General features: G+C 34.6%; 1 protein-coding gene and 1 pseudogene across 9 annotated transcripts in view; one reads left to right on the forward strand and one right to left on the reverse strand.

The window, feature by feature from the left end:
- LOC127867092 (uncharacterized) overlaps positions 1-26,771 on the forward strand; it is a 377,266-nt gene that overhangs the window by 120,283 nt on the left and 230,212 nt on the right. For 5 of the 9 annotated variants that reach the window (XM_052408070.1, XM_052408068.1, XM_052408071.1 and 2 more), the window contains exons 2-4: positions 2,359-2,493; positions 3,983-4,070; positions 5,647-9,103. In XM_052408070.1, the coding sequence (XP_052264030.1) occupies positions 3,993-4,070; positions 5,647-6,990 (1,422 nt within the window). In that variant the 5' untranslated portion in view covers positions 2,359-2,493; positions 3,983-3,992 and the 3' untranslated portion in view covers positions 6,991-9,103. Of the gene's footprint in view, positions 1-2,358; positions 2,494-3,982; positions 4,071-5,646; positions 9,104-26,771 lie in introns of those variants that run through there. The other 4 variants (XM_052408072.1, XM_052408073.1, XM_052408074.1 and 1 more) reach the window with 2 other exon arrangements.
- Positions 25,212-25,782, reverse strand: LOC127867118 (uncharacterized protein DDB_G0271670-like; annotated as a pseudogene).

Genomic DNA, 26,771 nt, shown 5'->3' on the forward strand with positions numbered 1-26,771 from the left:
ATGTAAACATTGAATCTTAAAAGTTCCAGTAAAAAAATCAAGAATAAAATTTAAAATAGGAAAAAAAGTAACCGCAGCTGGACTCGAACCAGTGACCGCCGGAGTCCAGGAGTAACCTGGAGTAAAAACGCATTAGCCCGCTCGGCTAATCTGCCAGGCATTCTTGGATAAAGTATTTTATGCACTATATCAGCAATCTTCGTAGTTTCACAAAATTTAACGACAACAACAAAATACTACAAATTTAATCGTTTCTCGTTGCAACGCTTTATAATTTGTAGGTTTTTAAATCGTCAAAAGGTGCATATATTGGCTAAATTAGACCATGGTAAATGTTCAGTATTACTGTTTCTCCACAAATATCATAACTAAAACGAAGATTTGTGAATCTGAAACAACTTTTTTCAATTTGGACAATTTACCAAATCGTGAAAAGATCACTTTAATCAACCAATAGTTGTGAATGCTTCATTACTACTTTCATGTTGTACGCGATTCATCATCTTCTAAGTACTTGTGAACGCTTCATTATCAACTAACAAGTTGTTTACGCTTCATCATCTACAAACCTGATGTGCACGCTTTGTCATATACTTACATTTTATGAACGCTTCATTATATAAAACCTGTTGTGAACACTTTATTATCTACTTACATGGTCTTTCTACGTAGTTCGGTCGAGTTTATAATGTTGATTTACTCTACACTATCAAGTCCACGGGGTATTTTAACCAAACAATGATAAACACGGGTCCCGTATGGAAGGTCCCGTGTCTGTACGAAAAGAATACTTACATATATATATATATATATATATATATATATATAGATAGATATATAGATAGAGATATAGATATATATATATATATATATATATATATATAGATATATATAGATATATATATATATATATATATATAAATATAAATATATATATATATATATATATATATATATATATATATATATATATATATATATATATATATATATATATATATAACTGCTTATATGGATTATTGTTGTACATATAGGTGTTTGTACATAAACTTGAACAAGTAATAAACCACATTTGTGGTTATGACAATCTAATCAATTTCTTTGTGAAGCGGCATTGTCCAGATAGACTAATAATGTATGTGGGTCTTTAAAATTATCTCATGAACCACAAGACAGGCTAATTCGTTAATGATGATGAGTTTGAATCGGATGTAGGCACATATACTTAGCATTGCGTAATCACCGTTATATGACTTCTGGTACACACAGTATTGAAAAAGGTGTATCACACATCAGTCATCTATGATCGCTGTGGTTAGTTTATCTGCCTAAGACAGGTAACGTCGATAAATATGTTAATTTTTCATTGATTGAGTATGTCACGTATTTTTTTATAAGGAATAAGTGACCAACCGTTTTATCTCATCTCTGCTCGCGGTCGCGGTTATTTATGCTAGTGTCATTTAATCTGCCGATATTGCCTGGAAATTAAAGTTATCATTAGTAAAACTACTTGTGTTGTTTGCTTTCATTAGGTGTCGTGAGCATCGAACATCTCCAGGCGATATTTTTACTGTGGAGATGTATGCTTTCAATTTTAATCGCCTAATATTAAGTTGGCATTTTTTTAATTCTTAAATGCGGTTGAACATTGATTATAGGCATATGAATTGTGATTATATAAAGTTCAACCCGAACAGGTGCAGATGAACGTGTTAATATAAAAAGTCAATGCATCGCGTTCTGTTCGTGAATACTTTGTAATATCGTTGAATTAACTACTGGACTAGCTTCCAATTATTCAAGTTAACAGCTTAAATGTTTGAATCCAAGTTTCGTGAGGCGTCTGCATGTGTCGTGTTTTAACTTTCACTTGAGGCTCAACCACACTGAGCCTTAAAAAGGTGTATTTCTGTTACGGTAATTGCGACATTAACATATAAATGTCGACGGTAAATGTTCAACGTCAAATAAAATGGCACCGGCGAAAATTATGAGATCATTAAACAACTTCTTAAATAAATTCAAAAGCAGCAAAACTATATAAAGTTTTGATCTTATGTTCTCAGTACATGTTAAAAGTTTACTTAAATTCATTCGGCATGTAACCGATAGCAAACTGATAATATTTATACACGCATGTCATTGCTCAGATAACGTCCTTTTCGTTCAGCAAACTCAAATATTGAAGAGTGTTATATAGTTTCTCATGTTGTTTCAATATGAAGTCTTGAACTAAATTAAAAATTGAGGCATGCACATTTATACTTTAATGTATAACATATAAAGTGTTACAGATGATCTTTCGAAATGTTCTTTTTTTTCTATTGCGTAAAAAATATTCTTATTATTTTGCAGGACGACATCTAAAAACTCTTGATTAAACTAGCTACGTGGCGGTCCACATGCCATATCAACACAAGTCGCGTGCGTTACTGCAGTTTTCAAACATTCCGCGCCGAAGAACAACCTTACTGATCGGTCAAGGGCACGGTATTATATTATATGTCATTGTATTGAGTAATCATAATGATACTTTTGTTCAATATATAATGACTTAAACTTAATTGTATACATTAACGCAGATAAGTAAGAGGAAAATACATTAACGACAACTCCATTAATTACTGTAATATGTTGGTCCATTGCATGAGGTAAGCGCATGAAAGTAGCAATACATGTTCCCACTTCATTAAGTGTATTATTTTACTACTAGTTTAGTTCGTGGCATCGAACACACCATGCAGTGTATGTTACAATATCAGTAAAATAAAATTCTATATTTACTTCCATTTTACTTCCTTTTATTTGAAAGATTGGGATATATAAGAGGCCGTTGAACGAATTTTTCTTTTGGAAAACTATTCATTTTGCTCGCCCAGGTATATTAGAGACGTAATGTTTTTTATTTAACTTGAGTCATTCAACCGGCATATTACCTGACTAGGCTAATAAATCAATTGTGATGTATAAGGTAAGGCAGGTTTCATATAAGACGTGTCTTTTACACGGGCAGAAGCCATCTTATTTGCATTTTATTGAAAAGCAGTATTGTTAACGTTACATAACATAACTTAAACTTATGTACTGCAACGTGTCAGCTATGATCAGTTTATATGTACATGCACGCGTATTCGTGATCGTGTTAAAAATATTGATTTGTATTTCATGACAATTACCCGAACTATATCACATATTCTTGTCCATATCAGCTTATAACAAGGCCTACGATGCAGGAATGAAATAACGTAATGCTCAATTTTGTTTATTACACGGGGGTTATTACACTAGTTATATAACTGTAAAATTACGTCATTTTTGTGACGAAATGACATAATTATTCCAGCGAATTTCTTCAGTTAAACTCTTTAACAATGTGAAAAAACGGTGAAAAGAGCATACAATCAAGAGAATATTTGTTGGTCATGTTATAAATAGAATCTTAGATTTGTGGTATTTTTGTATTGAATTTATTAAACTCGTCATCTAAATAAAGATAAAAACTCGGCAAGGCTCGTTTTTATCTTTATTGAGATATATAGGATCTTGCATGAGTGGTCGTTTTGTATTGAATTTATTAAACGAGTCATCTAAATAAAGATAAAACGAGGCTTGCCGAGTTTTTATCTTTATATAGATGACGAGTTTAATAAAGTCAATACAAAATGACCACGAATCTAAGATTCTATTTATAACATGACCAACACATTTTCTCTTTATTTTATGGCCTTTTCACCTTTTTATTACAGTGTTAAAGAGTTTAACTAAAGAAATTTGCTGGAATAATGACATCATTTCGTCACAAAAATGACGTCATTTCACATTTATATAACTAGTGTAATAACACCCATGTAGTAAACAAAATTGAGCATTACGTTATTTCACTCCTGGAGCCTAGTCATGTTATAAGATGAGTTTAATCAATTCAATACAAAACGACCACTCATGCAAGATCCTATATTTATCAAATATCTCACTTCAGCACTGTATGGATGGCTGAAAGTGGCACAAGACCTGATGAACCGGAAAGATTCCCAAGACAGGGCAGTATGTCCAGCAAACAAGACTTGGTAAGATGATAAGTCGAGTGCAGTTTGTGTCCAGTACACAATGACAATTAACGCATAGTTTTCCCGTTTATATGTCTGCGTTTCCCCTACCCCTATTATATTTCTTAATGACATTTCAATCTAGATGTTTAATGTTTGCATAACTAAAGGCAGATATACGTTAACATCTTTAGAAAAAAGAACAACGGTAAATTTATACTGTATATCAATAATTGGTCCCAAATTAAATACTTTACTTCTGTACAAAATGTGAAACATTAAAAATTAATACATCCGTTCTCATGAATCTTCTTATAACCACTTTTCAGTGCCTGCACGTGCCAAAGTACGACACTACTTTTTGGCAAACGTTTTTCACAGTTTTTTTTCAAATTATTAAAAAAACTATTTAAACATCAATATATTGTATTTACAGACATAACAATTAAAGTTTATATAATTTCGTTAAATTATGCAGCTTTAACCATAGCAATTTAGTTTATTATCAATAGTTATAACATTATTCGTTCCGCATTTGCAATTTCACATAATAGAGATTTAAACATTATATGTTTAGTATGTTTATGAATGGATGTCATAAATATATATGAACTCGCCGTTGATTACCGTCTATATTTTCAGTGTCTTTATTTCAATCCACTTAATTCAATTTATTAATTAATTCATGGTTGGCAATACTTGTACCGACTATTGGATTATTCACTGAGAACATGCACACGAAATTGTAATATATTTTCACAAGATAATACTTAAGAAATACTATTTTTCTATCATGGTTTGTTGTCGAATAACCCACAGTAAGGAGTATTGATGCGTAGGAATTAAATCACGAGTGCGAAATAACACGCATCTATACAACTTACTGTGGATTATTCGACAACAAACCATTATAGAAAAATATTATTTCGATTCTAACACGATTCTGATTGATTTGGTTCAAGCTTTAGGACGTAACTATATTTTTCAATACTCCGCCTTTCTAAGTACAAAGTTCACTATTTAGTGACGTCATTGATGTGTACAAACATATGACGTCGTTTTCATTCAGAAATATTTTGCAAATGACGTCACTTTCATTGAAAACAACAATCGTAGAAACTTAATGACGGCACGTTTATTGATGCTACTGAAAAGCTGACATGCTATAAATGTTTTCTGAATTACGCTTCCTAACCAATAACATTCTTTGTAGGTGTGGTTGTGCCACTTATCACCAAATATACAATTTGTTATTTCATTTCATTTATACATGCTACATTTATTACATTTCTTTCAGAGCGGGTTTTAGCACGTGCATTTTACTGCAATATTTTCTTTATTTATTCGGAACTATTTTCGAAACATTAAGCTCCGCCCATAAGTTATTGCAGAATAACCCACGCTTGATTTCCTTCTTTGTCTATAGAAAACAAGTCGCGTGCCGTGTTAGAATTTTAAATTGATAATACATCGAATGGTATGGCCGTAAAAGAATAATTTAAATTGGAATAATTTTAGTATCGCTGATTTATTTGACTACTAACGATGTAATGTTATTTATGACATGTAGCGTGTTTCTAATTGAAACGTTTTTTAGATTCAGTGGGAAAATACCTCCGTTGAGACATGCACTATACTGAGCTGGCTCGGTTACGGACAGGAGATAATACAGGCTCGGAGAGACGCATATCGGGAGTTCGGCAAGCTGTTAACTGCAAGGACATGTGGAACGACAACGTGTATTATTACGGGTAGCAAAGGTGAGGGGCTGAGCAGCTTCTTGGAAAGTGATCAGGATCAAATGATTGTAAATAATAGAGTATTCTGTTTAGAAGATGATGTAAAGTCATGTGCTTTTCCTGGGGAGATAACCGTGTTGAGATCACTCAGCCGCAAGAGTTACCATGGTCACTGTAGACTGCTACTGGAGAGACGCGGAACAACAATTCACAGGCAATTAAATGATGCGTTTTGTGATGACGGATATGGTCGCGAACTTTTGAGCAGTGACTTGTTTGTTAATAACTGGTCGAACGAACGCTTGGCTGAGGGCATGGTGCAGCATGAGCGTGCGGGACCGTCAATTCCGAGTACAATGCATGGACACTTTCACAATGACAAAGTACATGCATTACATTACTACTGCCCCAACATTCTGTCAAAATGGGCCGCAAGACCTCGCCACTGGCCGCCACCGGAAGTCGCTCAGAGGGTCGTATCACTTGGGGCGGTTCTTACGCCTGTTGGATTTAAAGGGAGTGAATATCAACATGTTGAATGGAGAGTGTGTTTTAACGCCGGTGAGATCGAACTAATTAGCAATCTTAATGACACTCAAACCAAATTGTATGTTTTATTGAAAATGATAAAGAACGATGTATTACATCCACGTAAGAAAGAAGTTACATCGTACACATTGAAAAACATCGTTTTATGGATGGCGGAAAATAATCCTCAAGCCTCGTTTCATAAAAAAAGTATTTTGCAGTGGTTGCATGAAGCATTGGATGCGCTTAGAGTTGCATTGATCACCTTAGAGCTACCATACTATATGATTCCAGAAAGGAATTTGATGGCAACCTCTGGACTGGATGAGGAACAGCAACGCACATGGATATCAACGATTACAGATATGCTCAATGAAGGTCCTAGGGTGATACTCAGACTTCCAAAGATACGACAATGCATCGTAGCTCACCCTGAACCATTACGATGGTACAGCGGGAGGAGAATTGAGGTGGAAATGCTAACGCTCATGCTCATGAACAGAGTGGTAATCTGCAGGGATGAGAACGGGGAGTATGACATTACCGATGCGATTTTGCAGGCATTAATAAGACGAGGAAACGAGGTTATAACGGATGTTTGCGAGAGGATGATAATGGAAGGGAGTCGAGTGTTCAATGCGGATGCTACTATTTTTGATCGAATTATGATGTAAAACGTTAACGATGATCAATAGATCAGAAACGAGGCGCGGACAACACGTATTTATAACTTTTGAGTACATATTACCTTAAACGAATCACCGATCATTGTTGCCGGGAACGTGAAAATTATACAACTTATCGTATTAGTGATTTGTTTGTTCAGTAATTGATGTTTGACTTGCAGACGTTTGTTTCACTTTTTAAAAATGTGCACAATTTTACAAAAGATTTGTTTACAGTAGGCTGTAAACTTTACCGAAACAATAAATTTAAATACATTTTATTAAAAAATGTCAATCGGCTTCGCATAGATAACATTAGTTTGCAAAATAACGTTATGTAAAGTAATTTTGCTATATTGTATATATCTTAACAAAATATGTACGTATCGCGCTTGGAAACCAGCGGTATAATTTCAAGTTATGCATATATTACCCTTTTGATCTTATAGTAGTAACTCATTTTGTCGACGTATGTAGAAATGTGACTTGTGTTTATTTGCGTAAGCATGTTAGGAAATAAAGTGTGTTTGTGTCATTTGTATCTCATCTTCTTATCTAAATGTTCACTTGGTTTATGGTTGGTATTGTTAACGCATTTGCACTGAATGAATATATGTGTTACTGATACCACTGGTATTGTTGTAATTGCTGTAAATGTATCGATAATATTCTTGTTTTTCTTGTTGAATAGAAACATTGTTGTGATTTGTAATATTGATCAAAAAGTATTGAACACATTGTTGCACTTATCGATAAAATTGGTGCATATCTGTGTTCATTCGTATTTTTAAAATGTCTTCAATAACGCTATTGTTGCATTCACAAATAAGAAATAAAGTGCAGTTGTTTTATGCGAATTGATTAAACTACTTTTCATGTGAATGTATAATTGCTCGTGTTTTTTACTGGACAAGTGAATGTAAACTTTTATTGAACACGGATAATCTGTTTTCCTCAAAACACATAGTTTGTAATGAATCTAAAGATACAAAGATATATGCTATAGTATTGATTTTTTTTATGCGGAAATATTTTCATACATGAAAAACGTAATGGTTGATTTTCGTTAATCTAGTTATACCGTTGATCTCGTTTTGCTCTAAGCGTGTGTATGCTTTTGTTATGTTTCATTTTGTTAGGTTTTTAGCGAGGCTGTTTTCGGAGAAAACCCGAGCTATTGTCATAGCCAGCTCGTCGTCCGCCGTCCGCCGTAGGCGTCGTGCTTAAACTTTTACACTGGCCATAGCTTTTTAAATATTGAAGATAGCACCTTGATATTTTGTATTCATGTGTATCTCATGGAGCTGCACAATGTGAGTGCTAAAATTTCAAGGTGAACATCAGCCTTCGAGGTATAGGATCGAAAAAACAAAGTCAAGGGAAGTAATAAGCTTTAAATGGACATAGTTATCTGACCTGCCCACGTATATAATTTTGAAAAATTACTCAAAGCGGCGCAGTAGGCGGCATTGTGTTTCTGACAAACAAATTGTGGTAACAAATACAGATTTAAGGGAAGTAATAAGCTTTAAAAAGGGAGAAAATTATTCAATATTGAACATAGCCACTTTATATATTTGGCATGCATGCGTATCTCATGGAGCTGCACATTTTGAGTGGTGAATCTACAGTCACGGTAGTGGCTTTTAATTATTTGCTACTAAAAATAGAGATTTTTTACAGACAATTATTTTCAAGGCAAGTAATTTATATAATTATAAATCTCATATTATATATTTCCTTACCAATATTTGAAGTTCCTTTCACAGTTACTGTACAGATTTATTATTTTGATTATTTATAACCCAAATGATTGATTTGTCAAAGTTTTTTTTTAATGATATAATTATAATTTGGTTATAGATCCACGGTCGTAGATGTTAGTAGTTTTTGTATTGTTCCGTATCGGCAGGATCGTGAGTGGCACTGTGGGAGAAAAAGGACATGTTCTACCATGGCATTTGAAATGGCATTTAATAAACACTGATATGTTCTGGTCACACTTATATGATTGTTAAGCATAAGCACATTTTTGAATTAGAGTTCATTAGAGGTATCCAGTTAACATCACTCTTACGCCATTTGCTACACGTATGTTATGGCCATTAAACTGTTGAATTTATACTTAATACCCATTTTGTGTTGTAATCATATGAATGGAATGGAATTTTCTGCATGGAATGTATGAGCGATGGAGGACATATCATGTAAAAATGGATGATGCCTGATTACATTCCGAGGGTGTAACTTTGTATGTTTATTAGCAATACAATTAAACTAAGTTGCAAAATCACGATATATTCTTGGTTTTGTATGCTTCCTGTAAGAATGCAGGCGCCATTTCGCTTTTCGGATGCCTTATTGAATATCTATACTACTACAGTGTGTCTTATAAACGTAAATCCTCTATTGCATAGTCAATATAACATCTGTCAAGAGATAAGTATTATCATTTGAGCAACTTTTCTTTACTAAATAGTATATACCTATAGATAAAACATGAAATTTTAAGAATATAAATACGTTTTGTATGCTTCCTGTATAATGCAGGCGCCATTTCGCTTTTCGGGTGCCTTATTGAATATCTATACTACTACAGTGTGTCTTATAAACGTAAAGCCTTTAAATCGCTTTATTTCATAGTCAATATTACATCTGTCAAGAGATAAGTATAATCATTTGAGCAACTTTTCTTTGCTAAATATTATATAGATAAAACATGAAATTTTAAGAAAATAAATACGTCATATTTCACAATTTCTACGAATCGGATAATCAGAGTTCCCGATTTCATCTTAAATGTTAGAATGTAAATAAAAAGTGTTTTCCAAATATTTAATATGTGGCGCTTGGGTGCAAATAAATACAAAGTCGTGATTTCACGTCATCGACACTGTACAATGGTAAAATCAATACACGCAGTTTTCATGGCCAGAACAAGGTTCCTCAGCTTCTCGACTAATAATAGAGCTTAGAAATAAGCTGAAGAAACTGTGTGCAATTCAAGGTAGACAAATCTGTATTGTTCTTGGTTAATGTAACAGCGTTACATATCTTCAGATCCGTTTAAGCACAAGCATTATGCCCAGTTTTCTCATAATGCGACTCATTTAAGTACAGCGCTTGATTATTTGATGTTAATATTCGCGATAAAGGTTAATCAAGTGCATGAGAAACGTTTTCTGACGAACATATTTAATCCTTATTGGTATTCTTAATATTGGGCGCATATCAGAGCGGTAATGATGTGAGCCGCGCTCTGCGAAAACTGGGCATAATTCATGTGTTGAAAGCGTCGTTCCAGCTTAGAGTTTGCAAACCACACAGGCTTATCAGCCACTTTCCGCCTAAACTGGATGTTTAATATGAAGATACTTTTATACAACGAAAAATACCATTAACGCGATATGTATCGTATCTGATTAGCATGTGTGCGGACTGCACATGATAATATTGAAGGACGCCTCACACACATACATTAATCCCCGTTTTCCCAGAACGCGTCTCGATATATATCTAGCTGTTTTGGAAGGTAGCCGCGAGTGTCAAACCACGCCTACATTCGTTATCCCGCTTCAAAGATATACGTCATAGCCCCCGTACATAAACACGATTATATTTTGCGTTTGTGTAGAGTATCATAATGCAGTTAGCGGTCACTGCGTATTTTGCACTGGAACACCTACCCCGAGTGTTATATCATACGTTTGTTTAACGAATTGTATTACGTTTAGCAGTCATCGTGTAAAATGCACTGACATACATACCGTGACTGCTATATTTTACGTGTGTTTCATGCAAACAAATGCAAATACAAGTCATCCCGCATTATGACTAATAACACCATCTGTGACTATGTGAATCTGTATGATAAAGTATAGTTCGCCAATATTAACGTGGCACTGACCTTTATGTTTGACAATATTTAGGTACCGATATTGAAGCGAGTTTAATCTGTTGAAGAGTACCTGAGTGAGTGCACTGTAACGGTCTCATTAAACGAATGCAAAACGCGCAAGAATACAACCAAATGAAATATTGACCGCGATCAATGAGTACAATGTTGAATAGATGGATTGTTGTTATTGTTTGATTGTATTTTTGTTGTACCTTTTTGTGTTACTTTTCATTTTCATAGAATACAGCGTCTAAAATGCTAAACCCGAATCGGTTAACATCTCTAATGATATTGATCACGTAAAGAATTATATTATGACCCATTAGCGGGGGTTGCATTATCAGGAAACAGCACATCAGTTTTCCGCTTGCGGGTCATTTGATATACCGAGTTATTGATCTGTAGCCTGCAGACTAAGAAAAAAAGTTTTTTCGAGGCATATCGAATATCACTACTCTTCCACATATTTCCTAGTGCAAACGACGTCTTAAAGGGACATGTTCAAAGATTGACGCATCGAAAACAAAATCGAATTTTAGTTGCGAATTCCTAAAAATAACTTTAGTATTTATATTGCGGATGATACTTGAAAATGCTGTCGTCAAAATACTGTTATATATTTATCAGTTGATTTTAATTAAACAACCAGGAAGCATTGTTTACGTGAACAGATTGAACAGTTTGAACTGTTCTTTGTTTTTTATGAAGATAACTGACAACACGACACAATATTACATACAGCCACTTTAGAAAAAGAAGAATGCTTTTCCACAAGCTTTCGGTTGCAAAAGGATTCAGATTGATATCCATATAGATTTATCTCTTTTTGTATTTCGTCCGTATGGTTTATAATGGCTTGTAAAGACATTAAATGGAGTGCCTTTTTATGTACTCAAACAAACGTGATTTTAAACACTTTACATTAAATGGCAGATATGCGCGGGGAAAAGAAACCTCTTGGGTCAAGACGCACATCCTAGATAATACGGATACATCAATAAATACTTATTGTCTGCGTTTTTAAGATATGAATATTCAATAAACCTATGTTTAAGAGACGCGGTCACATAATTGTCTGCTGTATTTTATGCATGTATGTTTTTCAACGTCTTTTCCATAGCATCCCTAGTGAGCTAGGGAGCCTTTAGAAGATCTTTTCCGTAGATATCAGGTACTCGTTCTACCAGGATAACGGATAAACGGCCACCGGAAAAACTTTGCGAAACCGAAATTTCGCAAACTTAAGTACCCTTTTTCTTAAAGATTTGCTACTTTGAGACATAGTATGCGATAAAAGTCTTATCGATGATTAATAATTGGTTATTTTCACTCAAAAAACGCGTTTTCTTCACTATGAAATTTATAAGCAAAGTTGGGGTTCCCATGGGATTTTTGCATTTTCCCATGGGATTTTCGATAATCCCATGGGATTTTTTCTCCCATGGGATTTTTTTTCTCCCATAATTTGCAAATGGGAGAAAAATCCCATGGGCTTTTGAACATTTTAAAAAACGTGTTTTATTTGCGTTTGCAAGTATTTTAACGTTATTTAAGGACTGTATATTGGTTTTATGCCAATTATATATATATAAATATATAGTAATAAAAAAATCCCATTTTTAAATGGGAGAAAAAAAATCCCATGGGATTTTTTTCTTATTTTGAGAGATTTATTCATGAAACTTTCAGAAACATCATATTTTATGAAATGATGAACAACTACGATATTTTAATGCGTTTAGTCGTGTTTAAAAAAAAAACAAAAAATCCCATGGGATTTTTAAATCCCATGGGATTTTTTTTATCCCATGGGATTTTTTTATCCCATGGGATTTTTTATCCCATGGGATTTTTTTTCCATTGGGATTTTTCAGTTTCGTAAGCCGAATAAGTTTCTAAATGCGAAAAACAACAATAAAGGAAATAATAATTATAATTTTGAATAATAAATTGAATAATATAAATAACATGAATATTTTTTAATGAGTTACAATTAAAGGTTTATGCTAGTAGAACTTATCATTTCTTGTTCGAGCAGATGGTTGAGTCCAATTGGTGAGTATGCCAGCTTAGAACCAGTATAAATGCATCACAGACAGACAACGCTGTCATACTGTACACACCGCTGAGTAACAATCTTTATTGCATTTCATTTTGCAACAGAAAATGAACTCCGTAGTATAATTGCTCTTATATATGCCCTCTGCTTTTGAAAGCGTGCAACACATTAACATAACAATAAGTCCATGCCAAAAACTATGTGCAAATTCCATTCAAAGCTATATACACATAATAAAGGTCAGATGACCCGCGTCATGCGAAAATGGGTCTTATGTCATATGCGGCCAAAGTTGGTCCATCCTAGCTTGTCCAACCGCGCAGTCTGGTCAAGTTCTACGCTGACTGATATATCAAGTCAAGCCATGATTCGTGGTCTCATATCCAAACTCGGTAGCTCTTGTGCGAAACTTTCACCGGAAACGACGGCACCGAGACGGGCGCTCGAACTTTGCGGATGCGCGTTATATGTTATATATAATAGCGCGATGTGTTTTTTCTTGCCTCAAATTAGTAAGCCCAATCAGCGTTTTATTGTGTTCTTTGCTTCTACTATTAACACGAACTTCAACCGATACGAACATGAATTTTATTTTAATATGTTTATTTAATGCTCGGAAAACTCATTGTATATTTAGACTACTACTTATAAAACAAAGTCGGGTTTTCAACATCTGTTTTCGGCATATAAACTGTTATTCCAGATTGTACGGACTTTACTGTACAAAATACCGTTAGGGCCACCGTGGTTACTCATTAAAATCCAGAGGGCGAGAATGCGAGAACGCGAAAGTACGATGACGACAGTGCGACAATACGATGGCGACAATGCGTTCGTACGATTGCGAAAACGCGCTAGTACGATGACGACAATGCGACAGTGCGACAATACAATGGCGGCAGTACGATAGTGCGGGGGCGACAATGCGATAGTCATATCGTACTTTCGCCGTGGTATCATCGCAATGTCGCCATCGTTCTATCGCATTGTCGCCATCGTATTGTCGCACTGTCGCCATCGCATTTTCGAATTGCCGCCATCATACTATCGCGTAATCGCATTGGCTCCATCGTACTATCGCACTGTCGGCTATCGCCATCGTATTGTCGCACTGTCGTCATCGTATTTTCGCACTGTCGTCATCGTATTATCGCACTATCGAACTGTAGTATTGTCGCCATCGTACTATCTCACTGTCGCCATCGTATTGTCGCACTGTCGTCATCGCACTGTCTGATTGTCGTCATCGTATTATCGCGTTCTCGCATTGTCGCCATCGTACAATCGCATTGTCGCCATCGTATTGTCACCCTGTCATCATCGTATTGTCACGTTGTCGCCATTGTACTATCGCGTTCTCGCGTTCTCGCCCTCTGGATTTTAATGTGTAACCACGATGGCACTAACGGTATTCCGTAATACTGCTAAAGCACAGTATGATTAGGTCACTCCCAATGCTCAAATCTCTATGTCTATTTTAGTAACAACACATGTCTATGGAAGGATATTTAGGTAAAAGTAACATCATTCGTGGTGAAAATTTACATTATGACTGATGCTTATTCTAATTTGCTTTATGACAATTCCAACATGCTTGTTGTCTATTCGTTTATACTTGATGATTGCTGCAACATTACATCATTCATGATGAATATTTACATTATGCGTGATGTTTATTCTAACATGCTTCATGACAGTTCCAACATGCTTGTTCTCTATCGGTTATACTTGATGATTGTTTCAACATGCTTGGTGACTATCCAATGTTTGTGTGTTCATTATTCCTGAAACCAGTCATAATCGGTTTTGCCACTAAGCGTCATTAACAACGGCAGTTAGCAACAGGCAGTAAGCAGAATGCAAGTTACTAAATTATGACAACAGGTGGCGCGCGTTTATTTTCCGTATGTTGAATAAATTACTTTTCGGAAAAAAAAGCGAAAACATCCGAATCATTTTGACTAGTAAACTGAATGAGCTGAATTAGTTCCCTTCGTTATATAATCTCCATTAAACTAAATACGTTCATTATTGCCATGAAGACCAGTAGGTTTACACAATGAATTGACTGCCGTGTATGTTTTTGATATTTGTAAGATGCAATTGGCACTCAAGAAATTATACATGTATTTAATTCAGGACATAACGGGGCTGATGTGTTGGAATTGTGGCCTTCCCTAGTCCAAATAATTACAGTAGACGTAATCTACCGATGTGCATTGCATATCGACCTCATATTTATAAAGTAGCCCAAACCCCCATTGCCACAGACCTGTGCGTGAAACTTTCAGATTTCTCTAGTCTGTTTACCATGCTATAATTACAATTTCCATAAACACATATTTATCATTTTATGACTATATAATGTCTGTGGTATAAAGAGAAACCTGAAAGTTACAAGTACTCGTGTCTAGTACTGTACAACTATTGTACTCCTCGTTGAGAAAACAACTACTTCATCTACATGTATTAAAATATCATAAAACATAATTTTCAATCAAGTTGGAAAAAATCAATAAATAAATGTCATATAAACAGGTTTGTCATGAACGTTGACGTCGCTCTTGGTTACCAGAAAAATTCCCACGCACGGATTTCAACCGTCATTGTTTACAATCAATTAAGTGCATAAGTACTTGAATTTGTATAGTGTTTTTTAAAAGTGTCCAGCTACAGGTGGTTAGCGTGTGGCTATAATACTAATTAGTGAAAACATATTTTGGAATGATAAGTAATCATATTATAACGAAAAATCAACTTTTCTTAAAAATAATAAGTTAAATATATATTCAACAAGGTATCCAACTCGAAATCATCCGAAAACGGGATGCATCGTTTTAAACAGCCATTACGTCATCAATTTTGCAGCGATTTTCACGATCTTGGTCTTATTCAACGCAGAAATAAATTTCCTTTCTGGAAATGAATATGTCTTGCAATATTTGTACAAATACTGGGTCAATTTTTAATAAATAACACGATACACAACTCGCGTGACCCAGCTGTGATCGATCAGACAGTATTCATGACTGAAATCTTCACGGGGAAAAGGGCATTTTCCCTGCAAAGTTCACGAACCTCGATACCATAATTCAATAAAACGTATGAAAAAAAACATTCTTACCGTGCTTGCCGTAGCATTATGCATCAAAACTAACTGTCCAGCGCATTTTCAAACCTTTGTTTACATACATTTCAACCAACTGACATTTTAAACACAAGAGTGATTTCATTGCTCCAATGCGGAGTTGTGTTTTTACAACTGGAGATTTCATTAATAAATACGGTCTGATCGATCACAACTGGGTCAAGCGAATTATGTATAGCTTTATTTCTTAAAATTTGACCCAGCATGTGTAGAAATATAACAATATATATACATTTCCTAAAAGGAAATTCATTTCTGCGTTGAATAAGACCGGGTCATGAAAATCGCTGCAAAATTAATTTAGTAATGGCTGCTCAAAACGATGCACCCCGTTTTCGGATGATTTTGAGTTGGATACCTTGATATATTTAAAACGATAGTGATTTTTTTTTATAGAAAATTTGATTTTTCGTTTTAATATGATTATTTATCATTCAAAAAGATGTTTTCACTAATTATTATCATAGCCACACGCTAACCACCTGTGTGTCCAGCACGTGTGCCGGGAGAACAGGGCTTAATGTATTTTTTGTTAAACTCTATAATATTTATATCCAATCTGTATGAAAAAATGTCGGTGAACATTATTCCGGTGTTATTTTTTGAAAATATTGAGGCATTCGTTAATTATGGATCTAAAACGGAACATTAATCCGCAAAAAAAAAACACCGGGCATATTGCATATTAGATCGGACACATGAAATTATTTCGAAAGAAAGCAATAAAAGTTTCAATTCTACATGAGTAAGTCTCGCTGTGCACGATTACGCTCTTACTGCTCGTATATATTTGACTCTTGGCAAATACCTAGTGTTTTATTTTGCTTAATCTAAATTGTGTCATGCATCTATATGTACTTAAAGCAGCATGACCAACAGCTCTTTCATATGTGAAAGAGATTGACACGAAATACCTACCCATCTATATTAAAGTTTATATGTGCACTTCAATATTATAGTTTTATAGCATTTTATGTGGTGCAATATAAAAGTACTCTAGTAAATTTGAAATTATGTAATCGATTTCCTCTCAACATACATGCAAAGTTCCAGATAACTTTTTCAGCAAAATCTTGGTTTACACTCTATAATAATCCAGCCTTAAAGTCTATTATTAATTCTTTTTTTCAGGTAAATATAATTTTTGGCACATCCGCATTAAGGTTTATAGTCTAAGAAGAGTTCATGACAATTGCCGGGTTACAGAAGACTTTTTGCGATAAAAGGACCAGATAATGGAAAACGTTCGGCTTTTCGACTGTTGTAAAGATGGTCTGTTATTCATAATAACGTTAAAGTGCTGTTGATTTCATAATTGTAATGAGGGCCTAGACGAGTGGGAACTCATTGATAAAATGTTTACATTATATGCATTGATATTGAGTTTTACGCATGATCACAAATTTTGAATTCTTATTTTATTTTTCCAATGTGTAACCGTACGCACAGAATTTAAGTCTACTTTTTTACTAAATTTAATTCAATTTTTTACGACTTTAAGCGTCTTATCTGGAGCTCTGCATACATGCATTAGTAGCATATATTGAAATATATCCATAGACTTTCTTTGGTTATTGAAGGTAAATTACTGTACAAAAATTATGGTTAGTCATTAACCAAAAAAAAGTTAAGTCTACAAACACGCGGTTAATTTCGGTTCAGTAGCAAATATCTTACAAAGGTGCGCAACTTCTCCTATAACATAAAATTTCCGTTATACGCCGTAAATTTCCGTAGTCCTCCGTAGCATTTCGGAATGACTGTCAATTGACATCATTGTATCATGCATGATAGTATGTTGCTTTGTGCTTGGGTGAAACTCACATCTTACCATCGCGTTAATTTATTAAACGCATAAATATTTGATTCCATTATGCACTGCGCCTATTGCACAAGTCTCTCTGCACAAACCAACATACACATATGCAGCATGCAATTAACGAACAAGAATGTTGCATCTGTACACATGCATGATACCATTAAGCAGAATGTAAATAGACATTGGACATCAGGCAAGATGTAAGTTTCATCAAGCATGAAAAGGTGTCTACATACTAATTGAAAGTACCATCAAGAATCATGACACAGTCACAAAGAAGGATGTAATTTTTACCTAAATACCCTTCCATATTTGTCGGCACTGTGTGTTTGCTTAATTTCACTGAAGAACGTCTACTGGTAAATCTTACAAAAAAAGTGATAAATAAGACTGAGTAGCAATGTTTTCGGCGTTGCTGTTTAACGTCAAATTTGGCCTTTCAACGAACTTCTTAAAAGCCCATTGAATTTTAATGAAGAAGTTTCCCGCTTGTAGGTCCGAATGAATTAAATCAAATTTTGCAATTGGCAATTTAATAGAAATCCCCATAAAACATTGCACATAGCTTTCTGAAATAAACAGGCCACATTGAACGCATTCACGATATCCAACAGCTCTCTTTGCAAAGACCTATCTAGTGTTTCTTGGCCGTGTAAGATCTATAATTAGAACATCGTCACCTAAACATCTACGAATGGAAGAGCATATTTTGGGGAAACAAATTCAATAAGAGTATAAAACGTCCACGATCACTAATGTGTAGTTTGTTAAAGATATCACGGCAGTAAAAACATAGCACTTTAAAGAGACCACAATCTGGTACATTTGGTCAATTGTTGCGTCCGTGGCGGACAATACATTTTAAAAAGAAAGCGTACAAAAAAGCAAACACAAAGTTCTTCGTAAGCTTGTTTTAATCTTAAAAACACATAATCGACAGTCATTCCAGTCAAATACAATACTAACAGTCAGCACTCTAGAGATCAAAATTGCGGATATAAATATTTAATTCAGGGATATCAAGTGTATCAAGTTCGAATTCCGGAAAAAATAGCCGGTAGTCTGGGGCATTAGGTCCCTTACAGGGATAAAAGGTAAATCCCCGCCCGAGCCGTAGCTAATTGATTTATTGTAGTCTTTCTAGTTGCGTTTCTGGTGAGTACAATGCGGAATATTACGGATATTTGCAACATGTCGAAGATTTTCGGAAAGTAGCGAAGAGGTTTTCGTCAGTTAATATTCATGTCCGTGCCGGCCGCTAACTTATCAGAATCAATAACAAGAAATATCTTTAAAAAAGATATACGGCGTTGATTGTGGTCGATGTTTATGAACGATCAAAAGTTATCTCTATGAGATAAAAAGTAGCGGATGTCTTTTTTCTGCGCAGTTCTTAGCTACATCATAAGCAAATCAATTACGGGGTGTTGCGCCAGATTTCGTGTCTTATTTTGCTTTATGTGATATTATTACTGAGATATCTATATTTACAGAATAGAAAAACACAAGAAACATGAAAATAAACGAGTGCATATAGGTCAGCCGGCAATACTCGAATCTTATTTAATTGCATAATTATAGTATAGTGAATTATTGTGCTCATGCTTAATAAACTGGTCTAAATGGATTAATATTTCTAATTAATTTTATTAAAATTGGTCCTTATCATGCAAATGTTGAAACCATATTAAAAATCGATGATTGACATACCACAATAATATCGCCGAATATCTTTATTTAGTATCTCTCTGATCAAAACAGACTTCAAGTGCACAAAGTTTACGAGACGGCGTTTATATAAAGATTTCTGCAACTGACCGCAAACTGACCTTGATACCTTGCGGATTAGAATGCAATGCATTACAGTCACTACGGTATTGTCAGTAAGACCGGTGTTGAATGATCGCAACCCCTTCTGCGAACTCCGGTGATGAACTGTATATAAACTCTGACTTTCACAAATGGCCGCGAATTGACCCGAAACCTCGCGGGTTGAAATGCAATGCAAGTAAGTTCTAAATATGACAACATAGCCTTTAGTATAAACGCTTTTGCGCTGGTAATTCTCTGAAAATAAAAGGTGAACGCACAAACTGTATTTATGTCGAAAATTGATTGTAAAACTGTTCTATCTATTGAGCCTTTTCATTAGAGATAAAATTGTTTCATGCAGTAAAACAGTGTTACAAAGACGCGGATATGTTTCCAATGTTCTGGTGTTATACTCAAATCAGCCAATGGAATAAATGAAGTGCATTCATTCGTACCTAGCCGCGGGAAATTTTATTTTAATATTATTGGAGACTTACAAAGGTCAAGTCAGGGTGAAAAGCTGGCTTAATACAGCTTACGCCGAAAAAAGAACCTGGAAAAATCGGTACCGATCGCAAATTTCCGGAATTCCGATAAAGCTTCAACATTATTTGTTCTCAAATGATCGCGTACTCGAACGAATCTGTCCGTACGCCTCCAACTCCCTTTAAATCTCATCGGACGTACATTGATCTCAAAATCTATCCTTGACGACTCAAATCATATTTCCTGAATAGTTTGGCCTATTGACGTCCCTGTAATTATAACAATGGTCTTTTGGATAAACAACGCTAAGTTGTTGCAATATAATAACCGTTTTAAATAGTTACCGGTTTTCATTTAATAAAATGATTAAGTCATATTCGAGATTTCAGCGATTGCCAATATTTTGCTTTTGTTTCTCATAAGCATATGGTGCTTGGTATCTGCTATTGACTCCTATGTAGATTGCAAATATTACATAACTCTTACAGCGGCCGAGCGCAGATATCTGCACTTGGCCGCTAAAAAGAAAAATCTTTGCGCATTAATTTAATTCAAATCTAATTATCATTATCAAAATCATCATCATCGTCGTCGTCGTCACTACTACCACCACCATCATCATCATCATCATCATCATCTTCTTCTTCTTCTTCTTCTTCCTCCTCCTCATCATCATCATCATTAACAACAACAGCAACACCAACTTAACATCATCATCAAACAACAATAAACATCGGTAGCATACAATGTGCTTCATCAACCATACATAATTATATGCGTTAAAACATCATAATAGAACAGCATGAATGAAGCTGTCTATTACTCTTTTATATTTCCTATACCAATACTTTTTTTCGTTAATTGAAGGACTAGTTGAAATCTTCTATAAAAGCCCCCCCCCCCCCCAAATAAAAAAAAAAAAAAAAAAAACCTAGCAAACAACAATAAACATAGGTTAGTTAGTATACACTGTGCTTTAGCAACCATGCATAATGAATGTTTATGACTTCGGACCGTTGTGTTCAAATTTAAAAAAGCAAGATGGTATGTATGCGGCACACAACACATATATAATTATAGTTTTATACCTTAAACGTAGTTCATCAAAATAAAGATAAGTTATTATCTATGTAATACTTAAATTAGGTTTATAACGTATGCATATTTGTCTAAAACTTGTGAAATGTGATTCGTAAGCCGACGACAACATTATCATTCGGACCCTTCTCCCCACCTAACAATCGAGATTAAACACCTGTGGAGATCCCGATCTTATCAATGAATAAACCGGTTCAATGATGTCAAGTCAAATAAAACATACTATTACTATCCAAACAAATATCTATCAAAAAATGTAAATTGATATACCTACTTAAATAAAACTAAACGATTAGCAAGAAAAATATATAAAGAAGAAGCAGGCAAAGTAGACAAATTAATTGTAGCATATGTTTTCTCAGTCTCCCACTGTTGAACAATAAAAATAGTATTTATCGCCACCTCAAAAGAGATCTTTATCACACGTTTGGCTCAGCTAATATATAATTGTGACAGGACAAACTGTCAACAAATACCTTGTTAATGTTTTATACATAACTCCAATCAAAGGTTAACTTCCAAGGAAGCTGCGGCATGTTAAAACTGTTGATTATGACAAAATGTTGTTTAGTACAAATCAGTACAATAGCGTCTGTTATGTGGCCTATACTAATCCAGTTAAATAAAACTTTAATCGCAGAAAAGTTTAGATTCTGTACACCTTTAAGAAAATATATATAACAGTTCTTTCCTGTTTTAACAAAATGATACATTTAAAAATAAATTATGAAGCATCGCTAGCAATAGTAGAAAGAGAAGTAGAAGGAGAATTATTATCATTAGTAGTAGTAGCAGCAGCAGCAGCAGTAGCAGCAGCATCAGTAGCAGTAGCAGAATCAGTAGCAGTAGCAGTAGCAGTAGCACTAGCAGTAGCAGTAGAAGTAGCAGTAGAAGTAGCAGTAGCAGTAGCCGTATCAGTAGCAGTAACAGTAGCAGTAGCAACAGCAGCAGAAGCAGCAGAAGCAGCAGCAGCAGCAGCAGTAGCAGTAGCACTATCAGTAGCAACAGCAGCGGCAGTGGCAGCGGCAGTGGCAGTAGCAGAGGCAGTAGCAGTAGCACTAGCAGTAGCAGCAGCAGCAGCAGCACTGGCAGCGGCAGTGGCAGCGGCAGTGGCAGTGACAGCGGCAGCGGCAGTGGCAGCGGCAGCGGCAGTGGCAGTGGCAGCGGCAGCGGCAGTGGCAGTGGCAGCGGCAGCGGCAGCAGTAGCAGTAGCAGTAGCAGTAAGAGTAGCCGAAGCAGTAGCAGTAGCGGCTTTTTGCTTTTTTGTTTTAGAAGTGTTTGTCGTATAAGAAGAACGCAAGAAAGACAAATTAATTGTAACATGTGTTATCTTAGTCTCCGTTGTAGTAGTATTTGTTGTATCTACACAGCCATTTTTCAGTCACCTGAGAGACATGTTTTTATAAGAGATTTAATTGTGGACCAATACATCGTGTATTAATATCAGTGTACCCACTGGGACACCACATGGGGCGACGATTAACAGATAAACTAGGCCTTCATTTAATTATGCGCCTAGAGGCAAACAATACTATAACTTACTGATAATTTTAGGATTGGGATGTGTTTGTATCTTATTTGAAATTAGCTAGCTTAATTCAAAACTAATTATAGCCTCAATATTATCACAAGAACATATTTATTGTGCAATATATAATCATATCACCATCACAATATGCCAGAGCGTTAGTATTTATTGTGCATACATATCCTACAGCAACATTTACAAAACTTATTACAAACCAACCACTCAAGCTTTAATTAAGATTGATTTCAATTTATATTATGACATACATTAAAGATCACTGTCAATTAATTAAAAAATAGCTTGATGCTTCGTATTCAGCGATTTAAATAAAAGAAACGTTGCGTACACATTAATTGGGGTTAATAAAAAAAGTCTGCAATTAAAATAATCAAATTTAAATAATACTAGATTTAGTTTCAAATTGTCGCTCAAAAATGTATCAGTTATATCAGTTACAAGGGAATCGATTTGTTTAATCTCCGCAATCCAATAATAATTATGGTGTTTGTATGACAAATTAATAGCTATTCGTCATTGAATGTATGATACTCATAAAACTATTGAAACAATAACCACAACAACAACAACATATGTGATTATGTATATATCTTCTTCAGATACTCTGTGTCATACTTTCAAAATTATCCTCATAAGATTCATAATAATAAAATAAACACTATTGCAATCTTAGTAAAAACCAACTTAGCCGTTATGCTAATGATTTTATGTTCAGTATGCGTGTACATTTCAATATTATATAACAACAAGCGTTCACAAATACCTATGTTTAATAAATATTAAAAACATGAGAACCAATGAAGGTATTGCATTTTAATAGACTAGTTTTACCGTGTGTGCACATTCATATAAAATCATTTGAAAATCACACTTGAGATAATGTCTTTAGGTTTTGCTATTTCTAATCGATTTAAACACCATAAAACCACCCGTATTTTCTCTTACATTATCTAAATTTTCTTACATTTTAAGCCAAAATATTTAGTGTTTTCATGAATTCTAAATTTTCGGACATACCGGATTTTCGTACAGTCAGCTAAACAGCGCTATTTTATATCAATTTTGGCCCTGTTTTTGCTTATCTGATGAACTTCGGTCATGCATTTTTAAAACCGGATTAAAAGTAATAAAACAGAATCATGCCTAAGGGCATCGACCATTACATTTGCGTACCTTGGGGGTAAATTACCTTGTAAACCTCTAATAAGCAATGGTTCCTTCCAACAGCGTTTGAAATGATATCGTATTAAGAAAGCCAAACGTTTATTGTTTTTACTTTTTATATATAGTTCAGTTGATTGCAAGCTGTTAAGTAAAGAACGAAGGGAACAACACAATAAAATTATGTACACTGATGTATTATTTCTACTTCAAGTAAATAATTGACAAACAAACATAACACACTTGGTCTCTAAAATTTTTCGTATTTAAATTTTCCAACACGAAAAACAATATCTTTAAGTGAACGGAAACTTATAATTATTACGGCATATAGTAAAAGCAGAGTTGTCTGAACCTAAGTAAAACAAAAAATAAAAAATGACACAGCTTATTTTTCCCTCAAGTGTTAATGATAATATGGATAAACAATTAAAAATACATAAAGTCAATTGTGTTGATTACTCGTTATTGAAATATTGCAATGCCAATTATAAGACATCTGATTAAAAACAAAAATGTATGGTGGAATACCTAATCTGGAAATACAAACTAATGATACTATTAATGCAACAACACAATCACATCTTTTCAAGCGCAATCAGAAACTGCTACAGCTTTGTATTAACAAACATAAATATGTTTGTGCTTATAGATTTAGATAAACTTCAAATCTTTAAGCGTGCTATGAATTGAATATAATTTATATTAAAAGTTTTGCTACTCTGTTGATAACTAGCAACAGCAAAAAGGAAGATACCATTTTTATCATCTAATTTTATTATATTTCATTGTTTATTTGTTTATGATCACACGGATTGTTTGGATAACAGAGTGTGTCTAGATATACCGGTACCCTTAAAATATTTTTATGAATTCCAATGAAGCGTAGAAATTAAACAGGCCCTAATACAGACACCATTTTTATCGGAATGCGATTATAGTTTCAATAGCAACTCGTAACGCTTTTGGATTGAATGTGTAATGATACTTTAGCGACAAATTGACTTGGTCAAATACTGCATCTTAAACGGATAAATAAAATTGAAGCCATTTATTTCAATATTATCAACATTATTATTTAGTTATTAATACATTAAGCAGCAAACTCTATTAATCAAAAAGATTTGATATAACATCCGAATTCACTGCAAAAATGACTGAGGCGATAGGTTTTACGGTTGTTGAAATTGTTCATGATGAGAATGACGATGACGACGATGATGACGATGACGACGACGAGAGGAGAAACAACGACGATAACAATGACGATGATGATGATGATGATGACACTGATGATGATGATCACGACGATGACGACCATAACGATGTTGTTGGTGATAGTGACGATAATGCTGCTGCTGTTGCTGATGACGATGCTGCTGCTGATGATGCGGTGGAGGCGGAGGAGCAGGACGACGAGGACGAGACGAGGGCGACGACGACGAAGACGACGACGACGACGATGATATGATGATGATGATGATGATGAATGATGATGTGATGATGATGATGATGATGATGATGATGATGATGATGATGATGATGATGACGATGATGATGGATGATGATGACGATGGATGATGATGACGATGATGCTGCTGATGATATGATGATTGATGATGATGGGATGATGATGATGATGATGATGATGCTGATGATATGATGATGACGATGATGATGATGTGATGATGAGATGATGATGATGATGATATGATGATGAGGATGATGCTGATGATGATGATGATCATAATGATGATGATGATAATGATGAATATGATGACTATGTTGATGATTGATGATGATGATAACGAGGAAACGATGTGTGATGAAAAAACGATACTGTAGTAGTAAATTAACTCATTAATTTTATTATAATACACAAGCACATGCTAATGGATCTGTATCCGCAAGGCGGTCAAATGAAACTCACTTGGTATAAATATGAAAAATTGAATCAAAATATCATAAGGCGGAGTGTTAAAATGTGTTCAAATCTAGCGAATTGTTTGCAGTACTTTCACCGAAACCAATGCTTAGTCCAGTTTATTTAAAAAATAATTTCAAAATACCAACGATAACGTCAATTGGCTAACAATACATTTGTAAGTTTTACCTCACTCAAAACAGTATTTATTGAAGACAGGGCGTCAACAATGTCCGAGTTCTTCAACGTAGCTTAAGTACCTAAAGTACCTTTCCGTTTGATTTATCGCAGGATCCTGGGTCCGCACCCACAGTCTTTAAAGTGTCTGCATTAAAAAAGATAATAATTGTTGTTGGTAATGATCTTTGACAGCTCTAAAACATGTAAATCCTCAATTCGGAGAGTTTTTCAGTATGATTTCATTATTTAAAAAATAAAGACGGTTAACATATTTTATAGCCACACATATATAAGTAGCTATACGCCATATATACATAGGACATAATGTATATTATAAATCAAAGCGCTGAAGGCACTGAAGTTGTTCGCTGTTGTCGTCCTTGATTAGCTTGTTCGCATGCATTGCTTATCATTGGCACAGGCTAATCTTATTTGACGTGCATTAAGCCTCGTTTTCCATGAAAGCAGCCAATATGTGCATATTTTAATGATAAACACTAGACTGGCCAATGGCGTTTACAAGCTGGTATATACATTCACTGCTAGAGCAGAATCATTTGTCGTCTGCTGCAGACAGGCAGTGGTAATCGTTCCTAGCAGAGTGAGTTGTGGTTCTTGCCGTACCTAAGTCTTCTAAGACCTAATGATTGCATTTATTA

The sequence above is a fragment of the Dreissena polymorpha genome, chromosome 2 (assembly GCF_020536995.1).
Source record: "Dreissena polymorpha isolate Duluth1 chromosome 2, UMN_Dpol_1.0, whole genome shotgun sequence".
In the NCBI taxonomy this organism is placed as follows: domain Eukaryota; kingdom Metazoa; phylum Mollusca; class Bivalvia; order Myida; family Dreissenidae; genus Dreissena; species Dreissena polymorpha.